At 37.7% G+C, this 18,098-nt stretch overlaps 1 protein-coding gene across 3 annotated transcripts in view; it reads right to left on the bottom strand.

Moving 5' to 3' along the window:
• The window catches only part of SAMD13 (sterile alpha motif domain containing 13), a 52,333-nt gene extending 35,117 nt beyond the window's left edge, over positions 1-17,216 (bottom strand). Inside the window, exons 1-2 of one of the 3 annotated variants that reach the window (XM_513519.4) lie at positions 17,124-17,216; positions 12,401-12,485 (exon numbers count right to left, since the gene is read on the bottom strand). In XM_513519.4, the coding sequence (XP_513519.2) occupies positions 12,401-12,485; positions 17,124-17,133 (95 nt within the window). In that variant the 5' untranslated portion in view covers positions 17,134-17,216. Of the gene's footprint in view, positions 1-12,400; positions 12,486-12,998; positions 13,114-13,885; positions 14,090-17,123 lie in introns of those variants that run through there. The other 2 variants (XM_063800084.1, XM_003338991.6) reach the window with 2 other exon arrangements.
• Positions 17,217-18,098: the final 882 nt, after the last annotated feature.

Consider the following 18,098-nt stretch of genomic DNA (forward strand, 5'->3'; position numbering starts at 1 on the left):
AAATCAGGAACTCAAAGAGATATTAGTACTCCCATATTCACTGCAATGCTATTCACCAAGATATGGAAACAACTGAAACATCCGTTGACAGATTAATGAATTTTAAAAATAAAATGTACTAGATGGGCTTGGTGGCTCATGCCAATAATTCCAACTACTTGGGAGGCTGAAATGGGAGGATCCCTTGAACCAGGAATTTGAGACCAGCCTGGGCAACATAGGGAGACCCACCGCAAAAAAGAAATGCTGTATATACATACAATGAGATATTATTTAACCTTAAAAAAGAAGGAAATCCTTACATTTTCAACAAAATGAATGAACCTTGAGAACATTGTGCTAAGTGAAATAACCAAGTCAAAGAAGGACAAATATTGCATGATTCCACTTATATGAGGTATCTAAAATAAACTCATAGAAGCAAAGAATAGAATGGTGGTTGGCAGAGTCTGAAGGAAGGCGGAAAGGGGGAGTTGATAATCAACAGGTATAAAATTTCTGCCTGGAAGATGGATACGTTTTAGCGATATGCTGTACAACATTGTGCCTACAGATAATAATACTGTATCGTACACTTAAAAAAATCTGTTGAGTGTAGAACTCATAGTAAATGTTCTTACCACGTTAAAAAAGAAAGAGAAGAAAAAGAAAGAAGGAAGGAAAGAAAAAGAAAGAGAGAGAAAGAAAGAGAGAGAAGGAGAGAAAGAGAGAGAGAGGGAGGGAGGGAGGGACGGACGGAGGGAGGGAGGGAAGGAAGGAAGGAAGGAAGGAAAAGAAGAACCATAGCACACTCTAACTTATCATACGTATCTGGAAAACGGTTTACAACTTCAGATCCTGGCTAGAAAGGTCACTTTTCAGGTTTGAATTATTGGCTCAGTTTGTTTCTTTCTTTTCATTTTCTGACAGACTGTTAAGAGATATTTAATAATTAGCCACTTACAATGTCTTGGGAGCTAATAGTTTCCCTGGCTTTTAGGATACAACATCTTACCATCATGATCACTGCCGCGCCCCCTCCCACCCCTTTCCACATTGCTGTTTTTTCGGGAAGAAGAGCATTCCAGGAACCATCACACACATCACTGCATTCAGGTAGGGTGAGGGCAGTGAGGCTGTGGGGACAGGGAAGAGTGGACAGAACAGACAAGATTGGGCCTGATGGAGAGATCACCCAGAAACTACCTAGCAAGCTAAATAAAATCCCCTCATTGTTTTCAAAGAAGATACATCTGAGGCTTGATAATTATTTATGCTCTATACTACAAGAGGACAGGCTTAGGAGTAAATAAACAAATGCTGAAGTCAGTGATCATGCACATAGTTACTTCAATCAGTTTCCCATTCCTTTTTTTCATGAGAAGCCAGACCAGGCTTCCAGGCAAACAATCAAGTACCCTGTGAGGTTTTTTATTCATTTCTAGATGTGACTGCTTCCCAAGGAGATGGAGACCTGACTGATCTGTAGATTGCTGTACATGTATGCACGGTTGGATTTTTTTTAATGAGCTAAGTAATAGTAGCCATTGTTTTATTATTGTTATATGAAAAGTTCTCTTTTCTACAATGTTTTATACAAGTTCTTTTAATTCTACAATGAAGTCAGAGTTTTGAAACTCTAGCAATACCATAATAATTTCTAAGTCTACCTTAATATTTTACTTCTGTCATTCACTTTCTAATCCTCTAATTCACATGAGCAAAAATGGTAATTTCTTTAACATAATACATAGCTTAACAGGTATACAGTTAGGTTTCAGAGAGGGCTATTTCAAAAGTAATTATTTTAGTTAGTTCAAAACCTTACAACATTCATTACCAAGAAAAAAAAGCATCACATTACTAATTATGACAGGAATGTTAGTTCCAAAATTTTTTTTATGCCTTTGCTTCAAAATGAAACAACACACTGAACACAAAGGCAGAGGAATATGGTGAAGACACATGTGCAAGAAAAGAAGTGGCATTAATAAGAAATGGCTTGCTTTGAAAGTCCTTGCTAAACTTAATCACTGGGAACTTTCTACTGCAGTAGGTCTTCTCCACTGAGGGGCTCGGGGGCATGGTGGTGGTAGGGAAATAAACTGCTTCCTGTTGAAAAGGAACTTACTACATGCATCTGTCATGTGGGAACATCGGTTCCTTCTCCCATCCCAGGATAAAATGAAATAGGGGGAAAAAGACATTTTTCATCTGAAAAAGGCAGTGAGAAGGACTAAGCAAATGGGGGAAAAAAAATTGAATCTCATGATTTGAATATATATGCACATACATCTTAAATACATGGATTTAAAAAAATTTAGTCAAAATTCTAACATGAATCTAACATGGCCAAACACAGATCAATGGTAAGAGTGTGTCACGTACCAAAGTTTATAATTCATCCCAAATCTGTGCATCTGAAATCCACAAAAAAGAGAATACTATGATCCCATTTGTTCAATAAAAGCTTATTTGTATGTGTGTTTTGAATATATATATATATACATTTTTGTGTATGCTCCCATATATATGTACATTCTTTAGTACATGTGAATATATGTATATATTCTTGTGTTATGTATACATGTGGATACATAGAGTATGTGCACAAAAACTGTCAAAAAGGATATATCAACTATTCAGATGGCTCCATCTTAGTTATTTAGGTAGCTATTTTTAATAATGAAATAAATACTCATGAACCTACTAGGCAAAATAAAATCTGGAATCTTAATAATAATCATGTCTATCTATATGATTCAGAGCTCCCCATTCATGCTCTCCCCACCTGAGTTAATCATCACCCTCAATCTTATGTTCATATAACCTTTCCCCGATGCAAGAATTTATTTTGGGTATATAACTGTGCTTTTCAATATGGTAGCAGCTAGTACCATGTGTCTACTGAGCATTTAAAGTTTGATTGAGGAACTAAGTTTTAAATTTAATTTAGTTTAAATGTAAACACTTGAAGTGGTATAAAATATGTTTATGTTAAACACAATTCCATTGTTTTGTTTTGCCTACATTTTACTTGAACTGTTCCATCCTATAGGGTACTATTGTTGAAGTTCTCATGGCAGGTTCATGTGTCCTCTCTGGTAGTAAAACCCCCGTTTGATTTGTGTCAGAGATTGATTCAGTTCAAATTAATTTTTTCCTATTCACCCAGGTAACACTGTAATATGTTTGTTGAATGCTTATGGACAGCAGGAGTTATGAGGATCCCTTTGTATATTGTAATTGGAAATTAAATTGACATTTTTGTTATCTTAATTATTATATAATTAAATATTTTTAGTTAAAAATAAGCATAGAAAAATTTTAAAATCTAAAAAGAGCAGAATTGAGAGGAGATGCAGAAACTAGTAACACACAACAAAGAAAAAAGGGACCGAAAGAAGGTATGTTGGAAATTTCATGAATAGCAATTGCAATTTGTTAGAACATAGCAAGAGAAAAAAATGCTGTTTGTTGTGTAAAAAAAGGTAAAGATAATATGATTTAAAACAGAATCTGAGCTTATAACTTTGCTTAGCTATAAATGGCTTGGATCTTTACATAGACAAAAAAACAATTTTTCAATGGACATATGGTTGTTTCAGTTATAGAAGTTTTGCTAGAATATTATCAGAAAAGACTAGAGAGGTATGTCACAAAAAGTAAAAGATTTTCCTATCAAGCCACCAAACAATTGCCTGAAGAATACAAGGTCTTTCTAACAAAACCTAAGACCAACTGATTCAAAATGTAAAAGCCATTAAAACTTTAGTTTTAGATGAAAGTACAACATAAAGACACTGCCTAATTAATGCTTGAGGTATGTTGTATCTCAAAAGACTTCCTAATTCATAAAGAAATGTCTATTTACAATTTGAAAAACTAAATTCATGGTTTAGATATTTTCGAATCTTTTATCTCTGTCAAAGAATTTTAGCTAGATATACAAAAATTAAATTCTATCCAGATGGATGGTGCTTCAGCAATGCTAGTTTTTAAAAAGATCTGAATTTTAAGAATTGGAATTTATTGTAATTTTAAAACAAAAAGACCAGTGTTTTCTTACTGCTTCATTCCACTGTATGGTATCTATGTTCCGTTTTCTGAAGCAGACTCTTGAAAAGTGTTACAGATACTACTGTTGAATTGTTCAGCATATATTTGCAAATGCTATGGATCAATCCCAGTTAATGGAACTGTTAAAAGAAATAGAAGACAATGAATGTAATAATCTGTGTTCTTTGCCAATGCTCGTTGATTAAGTAATGGAAAAGATTTACAAAGATTTGCTGTATTGTTCAAGATTTTACTGAAACAGAAGGAAGGCTTGTCAAATATTAATTTTTTTTCTTTTTCTTTTCTTTTCTTTCTTTTTTTTTTTTTAGACAGTCTCACTCTGTTGCCCAGGCTGGAGTGCAGTGGCACGATCTCAGCTCAACGTAACCTCTGCCTCCTGGGTTCAAGCGATTCTCCTGCCTCAGCCTCCCAAGTAGTTGGGATTGCAGGTGCCCACTACCATGCCTGGCTAATTTTTGTATTTTTAGTAGAGATGGGATTTCACCATGTTGGCCAGGCTGGTCTCAAACTCCTGACCTCAAGTGATCTGCCTGCCTCGGCCTCCCAAAGTGCTGGGATTACAGGCATGGGCCACTGTGCCTGGCCAAATATTCAAAAATTAAAGACAAAAACGACTGAGTAACTTTGATATCACACCGCATATGAAACAGCTAAATTTGAAGTTCCAAGGAAATGAAAAGCTGACTTGTGACCTAGCTAAAGAGGAACAAAATTTTAGGCTAAAATTGCAACTTTTCAGAGTGCAATACAATATACAATAATAATTTCATACATTTTCTAACATGAATAAACTTCAAGAAAATTTGCAGATTTATTGAAATTGATAAGCTTATTGTTGCTTATCAATTTATGCAAAACCCCTTTGAATTCAATGTTGGTAATATTGACATGTGTTAGCAAATTGATTTAACTTGAACAGACATAGTTTTGAAATCAATATGCTTTTGCTTCCAAGTTGAATCAAGACAAATCAGTTGTCAATGTGGATGTAAAAATTACAAGAAAATAATTTCTTACATAATTCAGTTATCGGAAAACTTTTAAATATGTTTGGAATTATTTGGGTATGTGATCCTACCTTTTGAACTGTAGATTTTAGGAAATACAAATGCAGATTAAATATGCCCAATGAAAATTTTATGTCCAAAATGAGAGATCCTGTAAGTCAAGCTTGTCCAACCTGTGGCCCATGGGTTCCATGCAGCCCAGGATGGCTTTGACTGTGGCCCAACACAAATTCGTGAAGTTTCTTAAAACATTATGAGATTTTTTATTTTCTCATCAGCTATTGTTAGTGGTAGTGTATTTCATCTGTGGCCAAAGACAATTCTTCTTCCAATGTGGCCCAGAGAAGCCGAAAGTTTGAACCCCCCTACTATAAGTGTAAAGTACACAACAGATTTAGGAAATTTAGCACAAAAATGTAAAATATTTCATTGATGATGTCATGTTGATTACATGTTTAAGTGATATAGAGTTAAATAAAATATATTATTAAAATTTATTTTACCTATTTAAATATGACCACTAGAAAACTGAAAATTACATATGCGGCTCAGATTTTATTTCTGTTGGACAGCACTGACTGATACATATATCCAGAAATTGAATTGTTAATTTATAAAATATTCGATTGTTTAACACTAGAAAAAATACCAAACCCTTCTGCAAAGCTGCCCTATCAGTTAATATTCCTACTAGCATTGTATCCTATCCATATCTCGCTAATGATTAGAATTGCTGCATTTTAAATTTTTTGCCAAGTGAATGGGTACGTCATTATAATCTTAACTTGCATTTTCTTGGTCACTAACGGTACTACACACCTCTTCATATGTTAATTGGCCATATATATTTCCTCTTCTGTGAAATGTTTGCTCATGTTTTGGACATTTTTCTTTGGTATTTTTCTGTTTGTGCTTTTCTTATGTATTGGTTATTACTATTGAAGACTCTGAATATAAAATTAAATATAAGATTCACTTACTCTTCCATTTCAGAATGTGTTCAAGTAGAATCTAGGCCTTGGTGATTGTCATGCCAAAATCATACTGACCCATAATATACAGAATAACAGAGATCTGAACAAGGGTCCACATCAGAGATCTAAGAATTTTGTGGGTCAAGGCTGGGAGACTTTAGAAGGAATAAATGAATTTGAGGAGAGGAGTCCAGCATGACATTTGTTTAAAATTCTCAAGGTAGCATTTATCACAGTCATTTAGGTCAACAAGTTTGAAATGAGAAGACCTGACATATGCGTCTCAATTATCCTTTTCCTCCTCTTGCAGCAACGACACAAGTACCAGGATCCAGCCTTGAAATAAGCCTGCCTCAAGACTCCTTAAAACCAAACTCATTCCAGTTTATGGGACTGAGTGAGGATAGTTATAAAACAAAAATTGTATGAAGAAAAAATAGTTATCTTGGAGTCAGAAGAGCCGGGTTCAAACTTCAGATTTGCCACTTTCTCATGTCATTTTTAAGTATTCACTTCTCTGAGCTTCTGTTTACTTACTTGAAAAAAAGTTTGCAATATATATAGTTTATCACTGCTGTTTCACTCTGCAATTTATAACTGTTTCCTTTTGATTCCTCACAACAACTCTATATTTTATATTTAAGAGAACTGAGGCAGAGAGAAATTAAGAGATTTATTTATTCAATATTATTCTACTATTTAAGAAACAAAAGCAAGGTCAAACCCAAGTGCTCTTAACTTGAGACTTGCCATTGCAATGTCATGCTTAATTCCCCCTGGTCTCCAAATTTGGGTTAGGAGTTGCTTCTTTCCTAAAGGAAGAAAAATTTTCTTTCTCAACTAATAAACTGGCTTTTTTTTAATTAAAAAATTTTCAGATTTACAGAAAAGTTGCAAGAATAGTACAAAAATCCCGTATGCTTTTTGCCCAGATTCTCCAAAATGTTAATATTTTACCTCTCTTCTTCTCTGCCCTTCTCTTCTATGATATATAAAGAAAGAAAGCAGAAGCTTCAAATTGGAATATTTAAAATTCCATGATCTTTAAAGAGTTTTAAGAAGAAATAACCAGTACAAATATGTAAACTTCTTTCTGATGCCCAGAAGCAACCCTGTCACACATTACTCAGGTAAGAGTTAGCCTGTGGTTCTCAATTGAGGAAAATTTTTCCCCTCAGGGAACATTTGGCAATGTCTGGAGACATTTTTGATTGTCAAGGCTGGAGAGGGGTAATGCTGGCATATCATTGGTAAAAGGTGGGGATGCTGAGAAACATCCTACAATGTATAGGGGCAGCCCCCTCCACAACATAGCCTTAAGACTACGTGTTATCCCTTTCTGGAGTCTGCATTATAATCTAACTCTGCCCTGTCCAGTGCTAGCCACTAGGAACCTGTGGCTATATAAATTAAATGGAACTTCTACTTCCAGTCAAGATGGAGTAATGGGGGCCATATTTACTCTTCTAACTAAAACAATAATTTAAAAAAAAAGATGAAATATATGAGGCAATGGTACACAAGACATTGGTCATTGGGACAGTAATCCTTGAGAGATGGGTAAGCCATTCCACTCACTGCCTGAAGAAGGCTTTTAGGCTGTGCAAAGGTCAGTCCTGAAGAGGAGAGAGCTACAAAAAAAGAGAACTCTGGAGGTCTGCAGAGGGTTCCCTTCAAGTGTTTGGCAGAGTCCTGATCAGCACCTGCATATGAGGAAACTACCTGAGGCAGGGGAACAAACCTTGAAGGTTTAGAGGGAATGAGTCTTGGAGACGATGCAGGGATGGATATAGTGCCTTTTTCACCTGCCAGAGATGAAAATCTCAATTCAGGAGCATAAAAAAGGGTCTTAAAATATAAAAAAGGGTCTTATCACAGTAAAAGGGGAAAAAATACCCTCAGTCTAAATGCGGCTCTGTTCCTAATAAAACTTAAAGGCAAGACTTAAAAGGATCAAACTATTTCTAGTGACTTAATAGCATCCCAGGGCAAAGATCAAGCATATTTACAGAAATACAAAAACAGCCAGCACCCAACAAGGTAAAATTCACAACGTCTGTCATTCAACCAAAAATTACCAGGCAACCAAAGATGCAGAAAAATATGACCACGCAAGAAAATTCAGTTAATTGAAACTGACTGAGAAACAATACAAATAATATGGGACAAGGAGATTGAGAGAGTTATTAAGGCCATATTCTACATGTTCAAGAAGCTAGAGGAAGGATTGGATATGTTAAGTTGTGCCATGGAAGATACTCTTAAAAAGATCCACATTGAACTGCTAGAGATGAAAGCTACATTGTCTGAAATGAAAAATGCATTGGTGGAATTGACAGCAGATTCAACATTTTAAAAGAAATGATTAGTGAACATGAATGCAAAGCAATAGAAGCTATCAAAAACGAAACACAGAGAAAATGACTTTTAAAATGAACCAATCATCAATGAATTATGGGACAATATCAAGTGGTCAAATCCACATAAAATTGGAGTCCCCAAAGACAAAGGGAGAGAGACCAAAAGTATTTGAAAATGAATGGTTGACAATTTTCCAAACTTGATGAAAACTAGGCCCAGGCACAGATCTTAGAAACCAAACAAACACAAAGCACAAGAAACATGAAGGAAACCACACCAAGTCTCATAACCAAATTGCTTAAGACACCAATGATAAAGAGAATATCTTAAAAGTATACAGAAAAAAAGACACATATATACAGAAGAACATAGATATGAAAAAGATGAGGAACAAAAAGATGCCTGTTTTCACTTTTTTCTTTACTTTTTCTTATTTTATTTTATTATTATTATTATTTTGAGACGGAGTCTCACTGTCACCCAGGCTGGAGTGCAGTGGCACAATCTTGGCTCATTTCAACCTCTGCTTCCCCAGTTCAAGGGATTCTCCTGCCTCAGCCTCCTGAGTAGCTGGGATTACAGGCATGTACCACCACGCCTGGCTAATTTCTCTCTCTCTCTCTCTTTTTTTTTTTTTTTTTTTTGGTATTTTTAGTAGAGATGGGGTTTCACATGTTGGCCAGACTAGTCTCGAACTCTTGATCTCAAGTGATCTGCCCACTTTGGCCTCCCAAAGTACTGGGATTACAGGTGTGAGCCACCATACCCAGCTCACCACTTTTTTCAACTTTTCACTGAAGGTTCTACTCAGTGTAATAAAGGAGAAAGAAATACAAGGCATTCAGACTGGGAAGGAAGAATTAAAACTGTCTTTATTCACAAGACATAATTGTCTATGTTACAAAATGTGGTGTAATCTACTAAAAAGCTACTAGAAGTAATAAGTGAGTTTAGCAAGGTTGTGGCATATAACATCAATATAAAAAATCAATTGTATTTGTATATGTTAAGATAATTGAAAATTCAAATTAAAAAAGCAATACCACTTAAAATAGCATCCAAAACATGAAATATTAGGGATGCAACTGGCAAAAAGGTGCAAGATCTTCACAGTGAAAACTACACAACATTGCTGAGAGAAATTAAAGAAGACCTAAGCAAATGGAGAAAAATACTGTGTTCATTTGTTGGAAGACACAATATTGTTAAAATACCAACTCTCTTCAAATTGATATATAATTCAATGCAATGCCAATCAAAATGTCAACAGATTTTCAAAAAAAATTTGGTGGAAACTGACAAGCTAATTCTAAAATTCATATGGAAATGTACAGAGGCAAAACAACCTTGAAAAAAACAAAGTTGGATTGCTAACACTACCTGATTTCAAGTTATATTTATCAAAACAGTGTTATATTGGCATAAATATATGCAAAAAGATCAATGGAATAGAATAGAGAGCCCAGAAATAAGCCTGCACATATGTGATCAATTATTTTTCAGCAAAGTTGCAGAAGTGTTTGAACAGAGGTGGAAAGATTGGATATCCATAGCACCACTACCACCACCACACAAAGCACTTCAACCCTTCAAACCCTTATCTCACACTACAAACAAAAATTAACTCAAAAACCATAGTCCTAAACCCTGAAACCTAAAATTGTGAAACTTCTAAAAGAAAACAGAGGAGACAATAATTGTAACCTTGCATTAGGCCAAGATTTCTTAAATATGACACCAAAAGCACTATCCATAAAAGAAAAAAATTGATAAACTAGACTTCATTAAAATTTAAAAACTTTGATACTTTGAAAGATGCTATGGAGAGAATGAAATGATAGGTCACACACTTAAAGAAAATATTTTCAAATAATATATATGATAAAGGACACATTCATAATACATAAAAACTCTCTATACAATAAATATGAAAAAACCCAATACAAATATGGGCAAAAGATTTGAACAATACTTCATCTAGGAAGATACATGAATGGCAAATAAGCACAGGAAAAGATGCTCAACATCATTAGTCATTAGGGAAATAAAACTGAAAACATAAAACACCTGATATAATGTCTAATATGAAAGTGATTGATCACACTAAGCTCATGAGCATGTGGAACAACTGGAACATGCCACACACTGCTAGTGAAAATGAAAATGGGATAACCAGTTTAGAAAACAGTTTGGCAGTTTCTTAAAAAGTTAAACAGACACCCACCATAGAGCCCAACCAATTCCATTCCTAAGTAATTATGAAAGAGAAATGAAAGCATATGTCCACACAGAGACCTGCACGCAAATGATCAAAGCAGCTTTATTTATAATACCTAAGAAACAGAAACAATTCAAATGTCTATCATCATTTGGATGGTAGTAAACAAATTGTTGTAGATCCAAACAGTGAAATATTACTCAGTAATTAAAAAGTAATGATATATTGATATACACAATAACATGGATAAATCCCAAATTAATTATGCTGAGTGACAGAAACTATATGTGTGTGTGTGGGGGCGGGGGATGTATACACATTCATTTATATAAAATTCTAGAAGAAGCAAACTAATTTATAATGACAGCATAACAGTGGTTGCCAGGGGATATGGGGGCAGAAAAGGACAGGAGGGAGAGATTACAAAAGGTCGTAAGGAAATTTTGGAAGTGATGGAAATATTCATCATCTTAATTGTGGCAGTAGTTTCAAGAGGGGATAAAAATATCAAAACTTACTTTACACACATGCAATTTATTATGCAAGGATTATACTTCAGTAAAGCTGCTAATTTTAAAACTAATTACAATTAAGTAAAATTAAAAGTTCAGTTTCTTACTTAAACTAGTCACATTTCATATTCTTAGTAGCCACATGTGGCTAGTGGCTACCATTTTAGACAGCACAAATACAGAACATTTCCATCATTGTTGAAAGTACTGTTGGATAACACTGATCTAACTCACACATAAAACAGCATCTGTTTCTTTCATTTCTCCTCCACCTACCTACCCCAAACTTTAGGGATGGTAATCAGCATGGCAGTATGGCACTGATATATAAATTACCCGAGAACTTTAAAAAACAGATTTTATTAAGTTAGTTTTAATGTAACTTTGCTGTGAAGCAAAATATACCTTCTATTCATAAACATATAGCACACTGTTTCCTCATTTAGATATCACAGCTTCTATGGATTATATTTAATTAGTTTCCTCCAAAGCTCAAGTTGACGGCAATTTTAAACTAAATGATATGGAAAGAAATGAAACAGATAACTCCCTCTTGGAACTCACTTTCTCCTTGTAATCAAAGTACTTATTGCTTTGCTATAACTCCTAAGTGAGAATATACATTTTTCATATACTCATAAATATCAAAATATTATGTTACGTGTGCAATTGAATTTTCCCATTTAAAATAATCAAATATATAACTCTTACATGACACATATAAACACAAGTTTCAAATGTGAGAACAGACATTAAAATAAACACCATGTATGCACAGAAATGTTTCACATTCATTAAACAGTTCATAAAATTAGGACGGAGGAGTTGTTAAACTATATTCTTACTGAAGCTTTTTCCCCTCCTGCACTATAGCTCTTAGTTTTCAGAGTTAGAGGTGATTGTATTAAAAAAAAAAATTTGAACTCTATTTTCTGCCCCCATTCTGTGTTGTCTATGGAAGAGTCTCTGCTTGGAGTTTTTGTTTCAATATACAGAATGCAGGGCTGAAATCCTCAACCATCCTTGTTCCAAAGCCTGATACACAAACCTTTCATATATATTTTGATGTCTGAGTCATCTCTGTCTTAGAAATGGAATACAGAAAAAGGTAACGGGGGTAGGGGGGAGAAGGGAGGCTGCTGGCCAGTGTAGACAAACCAAGGCGACCCCCAAACTGTGTATTGTAGTAGATAAGCAAGAAGTACGAAAATAGAAACCAAGTCCCTCTGTTGTTTGCAGAAGCAGAACTCAGAAGCCAGCTTCACTTACTTTTTTACACCGACAGAGCCATTTTCCTTGTTTTCCATGTCAACAGATAGCATGGGAAGGCTGCAGGGTTCCTTTACTTCAGCAACTAATCAATAAGGGAGAAAAGCTTGTGTTTAATTCTTAGAAAGTGAGAGAAGAATATATATTCTGAATCGGAAACATAATGGTCCCTTTTACAGCTTCACACCAGTTCACGTATGTTTGTTTAAATCTCCAGTTCCCTCGGCGATTGGAGAGATGTGATTAAACCTAAAGAACTGGAGGAGACGGATTGGGGTGCTTTCATCTGTACTGGCACTCCCTGCCTTGACAATAAGCATTTGCAAATGAAATTGAATCCTCGTTGAAAACAAGTGCTGTGTGAACTGGCACAGCTTCTTCTGGGTGCCTAGCTCTCACTTAAGACACTGCAACTCATAAATGAGTCAAAGTAGAGAAAAACAATCCCCCTTTTCCTGCCCCCCTCCCATTATGGGCTTTGATTTGTTTTTTCTTATTGTGTTTGGTTTTTTTTTTTGTCCACTCCCCCTTGCTCCTAGATTTTTTCATTGCAATGCAGAAGGACACTTAAAGCTTTTGTCAGCAAGTATTCCCCTACCTCACATTCTCAACGAAAGCCTCAAAAACCCGTCTGTGAGATGGCCATGCTGTGGTAAAGCAGGAAGCTCACAAAAAATGCCAGATAGCCCTTAGCACAGAAAGGTGGTGCTGGTGTGTGTGTGTGTGTGTGTGTGTGTATGTGTAAGAAAGAGTAGGTAGCTCATTAGATTTATGAAGAATCATCAAAACATTTAAGGAGATACTGTAGCATCCATCACTCTGTCTTTTTGTTTAGTAGGATGAGGGCTGTGGAAAATTAAAAGCCTTCCACAATTAATATGCAATTAGCAAAATGAAAAAGCTACGAACAAAACTGCTTTAAGAAAAAAAAAAAAAAAAGGAAGAAACAGTCCCGAAACGTGTTTGCTCTTATTCAGCTGAAGCCATAAATTAAATACATTTCCACTCAAATCACTTTATACTTCGGCACTCCTTCTCTAGGGATTACTCTGACATGGCAAGTGCATCATTTAGTATATTCGCAAGATTTTATCACTGTTAGAGAAGTAGATGATTAACAAATAACACTGTAAGTGTGGGATAATTTTCACTCCTGAAACACACACATACACACAAACTTCCAGCTGCAAACCACTTAGATCATTGATAGAGAAATCCAACATTTAATATATATATATAGATATTAGCATACATTCACACACCGTTAGAGAGTAGACAGGAAGATAGTGCTGCTGCTCCATGCTAACAGAATATGATTTCACTTCAGTTGGAAACTGTTACACATTCACCATTTTCTAAGCATCTCAGAAAACAAAACAAAACAAAACAAAACACTCACAATGATACTCTGCAACACCACACTACATTGTCTTATTATTATTACTATTATTTTCTTTTTTGTGGAAGAGTAAAAAGAAAACCTACCTATAAGCAACTAAAAAATATCATTTTTTATAGGCTTATCAAGAACAGCCAAAGAAACCCCAATGTTTTCTTTCACAAAGTAGGCTGGCAAAGGAATTCAATAAGGAGGTACAATTTGACACAGTGAAATAAAACCAGGCTGGCTCTCAGCCAACATGACGTTAGGAATCACACACAAGCTGCACCAACTGCCTTCTGGTTCATGGCTGACTTTTTAAAGCTACAGTGTGCCTGTTCACTTTTGCTAACTACCTTCAGCACAATTAGTGCAAGAAATGAGTCAGGAGTCCAAAACCTGCAGAATTCTCCCTGCACCTGTCTTGTACAAAGAAAAACAAGCTGTCTCAATAGCTTCTTATTTTCTCCCTCCCCTTCACTGTTGCTGCATGATAGGTCTTAGCTGTTGTTCTGAGCATGAATGTCATGGTTCAAACTATTTCTTTTTCTCCCCAGAGGCAAAAATAAGAGTGAGAAGCCAGTGCTTATGGGCTATAACCAGAGAACACTCGGAAGCTGCAGTCCCATGTTACTCTTTTTTTCCTAATAGAGATTCATGGACAAAGTTCCCAGGGCTGGCTTTTAAGTAATCTCTTTGTGAGAATAAGGAAAGCACTGCCCAGCAGCAAATCCTTTTACTTCATTATGCAGGAAGTAACATATTTCGGAAAGGATGCAAAATAGATGACCAGATCTCCTGAAAACGCCCACATTCTTTTATTTTGGCATTTATCCTGCCAAATGAAGCCAGCAAAAATTCAAACTGAAACAAACAAAACCTTATTCTACAAAACGAAAACAATTAGTTCTGGGAGGTTTAATTTTAACTGTTTATCCCAGTTGGACAAAAAGCATAATTCAAGAAATTTAACCAACACTTACAATCTATGAGTACCCGGTACTATATTAGTTACATATGAATAGAAAGACATTATGCCCACCCCAAAATTCATAGTCTCTCCCGCCATCATCCTAAATACCAAATCAGAAAACTGGGAGGTGGAGCAGAGAGGCTGGGCAAGATCTTTTGTTTAAGTTACCCTGGTCATTCTCACAGTTCCCTTGCTTGGCTTAAACCACTTTTCCAGGAGAATAATCTCATCCCATTAATGTTCTGCACATACACAGAAAACATACATGGTTGCCTCTTCATTGAAATAAACATCAATCAACATTTGGACACTTTTAGGTCAAGATGGTCAACAAAACCACTCAAGACAGGGCACAGAACACAGGTTCCCCAGAAAGATCCTGGAAAAAGTTATCACTTGCTGTAATATCCTGTAGAATTCAGGTAGACTCTGAGGAAAAAGCTGCCTGCCTCCCTTTTTAAAAATAATCTTTTAGGACATTAGGAGATTAACTTTGATCTAAATTTGGAACCTGAATTTCAAGGTCAAAAAATTTGTTCTTTACTTATTCCAGGAATTATATTAGAAATTTTCGACTTCCTTGAAGATCACTGCCAAGAAAGATTTCAAATATTTGCCATTGCTCCCTTGAAAAGGCAAACAACAGTAATCTAGGAACCAATTAAATATTTTTGAGCAGTATTTTTTGAGCATGGGTCAGGCATGTGGATCTTTCACCAGTGCTGATCTCAAAATGATGGACTCTTATGTAGATAAAGAGCCCTTTCACTAACAGATTCCTTAATGCTTTTGGACTTGATGTGAAATTCCTGAACTATTCTCCCAGTAAATCCAAATTGGAAGCGAGTTGGACTGGGAGTTCTGTGTCCTGGGGAGCTGGGGTTGTCCTGACAGTGCTGCTCAGAACAAAAGCATGTTCAGCTCTCCACTCTTGGCGGGGAAAAGGCAAATAAACTGTAGTTACACCCAGCTCTTCCTTAGACACAGCCACAGGAGAAAGGATTCTGTGAAGTTTTTCCAAGCATCTCTTCCTGCATATACAAAGGGACATCCCCTCCCATCTGGCCTGCTGTGATCAAAAGTTTGCCTGTTACACAAGAGTAAAGTTTCAGAAAGTGTTGTAGGAAGTTAATCCCGTTTTATAAAAAGTGAGCCACAAAGACACTCTAAATTACGACAACAGGAGGTTTCACTTACCAGCTAGTTTCTAACTTTGGTAGTAAACTGACACTTGTGAATATATATATATATATATATATATATATATATATACACGTACACTAGTACTCACACACTCCCTCCAACAAACTGTTTGACATCAATCCTCTGCTGATAAAAAGTTGTGTGTGTAGTATGTAGCATAAAGTATGTGAGTGTGATGTGTGCACTATGTGGTGTACTTTGTGTGTGGGTGTGGTACGTATGTGGGGGTGTGTGTGTATGTGGTGTGTGGGGGTGAGGGGGAGAGGCAACCAAACAAGACCTTCCGATCCAGCACATTATGGGATATGCTGAAATAACTTTAGAGATCCTGAAATCTCCAAATTATATGCTGAAATAACTTTGGTGTCAGTATTCTGGAGCAGAACTGTCGACCCACTTGGGAATGGGCTCAGATAGGGAGAGGGGAGGCGGTTAGGAAGGGCGGGAAGCTGTTGACTTTGATTGGCTTCTTTTCTAGATCAGCATTCGTCCCCCAGGCAGAAAGGACTCGCCTAGGGAGCCAGCGCGGTCCCAAAGGAGCCGCCGGCCCTGCCTCCCGGGATCCGACCCCCGGCGCGGCCAGCCTGAAGTCGCCCGAGGGCAGGGCCGACCTCACCGCGCCGGGAATGGCGTCTCAGGGGCAAGTGAGAACTGGCCTGAGAAGGGGACGGTAGGGGCAGAAGACGCCAGGCTGCCTCTTGGACCAGCAGCGCCGGCCCAGAGCCACACGACTCTCTGTGGCACTGGCGACAAAGCGGGGAAAGTTTCTGGCTAAGACTTTCACGGAGAGGCAGTTCGCTGGCGTTTAGTGTGGGGGCTCCCCGGGGAAGCCGGTCTTTGGAAAGTGGAGGGTGGAGGTGTGGCGCTCTCAGGGTACCCCGCCGAGTCGTGCCACCACCCCGTCCCGCTCCCCGAGCACTGCCAGCAGCCCCAGGCGAGCCCGGGCTCTCCGTGGGGCAGGGCACGCTTCTGCCCCTACTCCACTCCACAGTGAGAGCCCACGTCCGTGGGTGCAACGAGCTGCAGGAGCACCGGACACACGGCCAAGATGTGTTTTTGGGAGGGCAGAGCGGTTTTCATTGCGGCATTCTTCGTTTCCTTTCATCCTGGAGAGAGGAGAGGGCGGGCGCCTTCCCACGCCCTGGGCGCACAGGCAGATCACTTACCTCCCCGCATGGCCGCACCGGGAGGTTTGCCCCGCGCGGAGCTCGGCGGCCGCCACGCGCAAAGCCCCGGTGCAGCCGGCCGGACGCGCGCGGCACGCCGGGAGTTGTAGTCCACTGCCGGTCGGCGGGGGTCGGAGGGGCGGGGGCCCCCAGGAATGGGGAAGGCCAGGACTAGAAGGGACAAGATCTGGGCAGGACAAGGGAGGATATTTGCAAAAACTTAAAACTTCCAGGGAGATGGGGGGGAGGGGAACCCTTCTAGATAGATTTTTAAAGTGAGGTTTTTTTAGGTTAATGCCATTTTCTTCCTGTCTTACTCGCTTATGACAACCCCAATGAAGTTTTAAGCTGGACTCTGGCAGTAATGTTAAGTAGAGATTTTCTCGGCCAACTTCATATTATTTAGGGTTCTATTCTTCCTTTACCTTGAACACAGATGTGCCATTCTCTGCTTGGATGCACACAGAATATTCTTGCTCACAGAATAACTCAGTTGAAGCCCTGAGCATGTAAAAGGAGGGTGAGTAGTTAGTTGCACCTTACACATGCAGGGTGCTTTATAGCTCTCTTTACAAAGCACTTTGTACTTGATTGATTCATTATATAAGAACCGTAAAGCAACTCTGAGAGTTAGTCAGAGAAAAGCTAAAGATGCAGGGAGTTTTTTGTTTGTTTGTTTGTTCGTTTGTTTGTTTTTTGAGACGGGGTCTTGCTCTGTCGCCCAGGCTGGAGTGCAGTAGCGCGATCTCGGCTCAATGCAGGGATTTTTGTGTATCTGCATCTGCAGAGGTTGTTGGAGCCATCCTGTCTATTCGTTTCTTTCTCCAGCCTCTCTTAGCAGCTGGGAAGAGAGAGTGGAGAGAAAGAGGGATCAGGACAGATGTGGACACGGCAGAAGAAGAGGAGCCTGCTGTGACGGACTTCCTTGAAATGACAAACAAGTAAATATTTAAGGGAATAAGTAAAACCAAAAGA

The sequence above is a fragment of the Pan troglodytes genome, chromosome 1, assembly GCF_028858775.2.
Source record: "Pan troglodytes isolate AG18354 chromosome 1, NHGRI_mPanTro3-v2.0_pri, whole genome shotgun sequence".
Taxonomy (NCBI): domain Eukaryota; kingdom Metazoa; phylum Chordata; class Mammalia; order Primates; family Hominidae; genus Pan; species Pan troglodytes.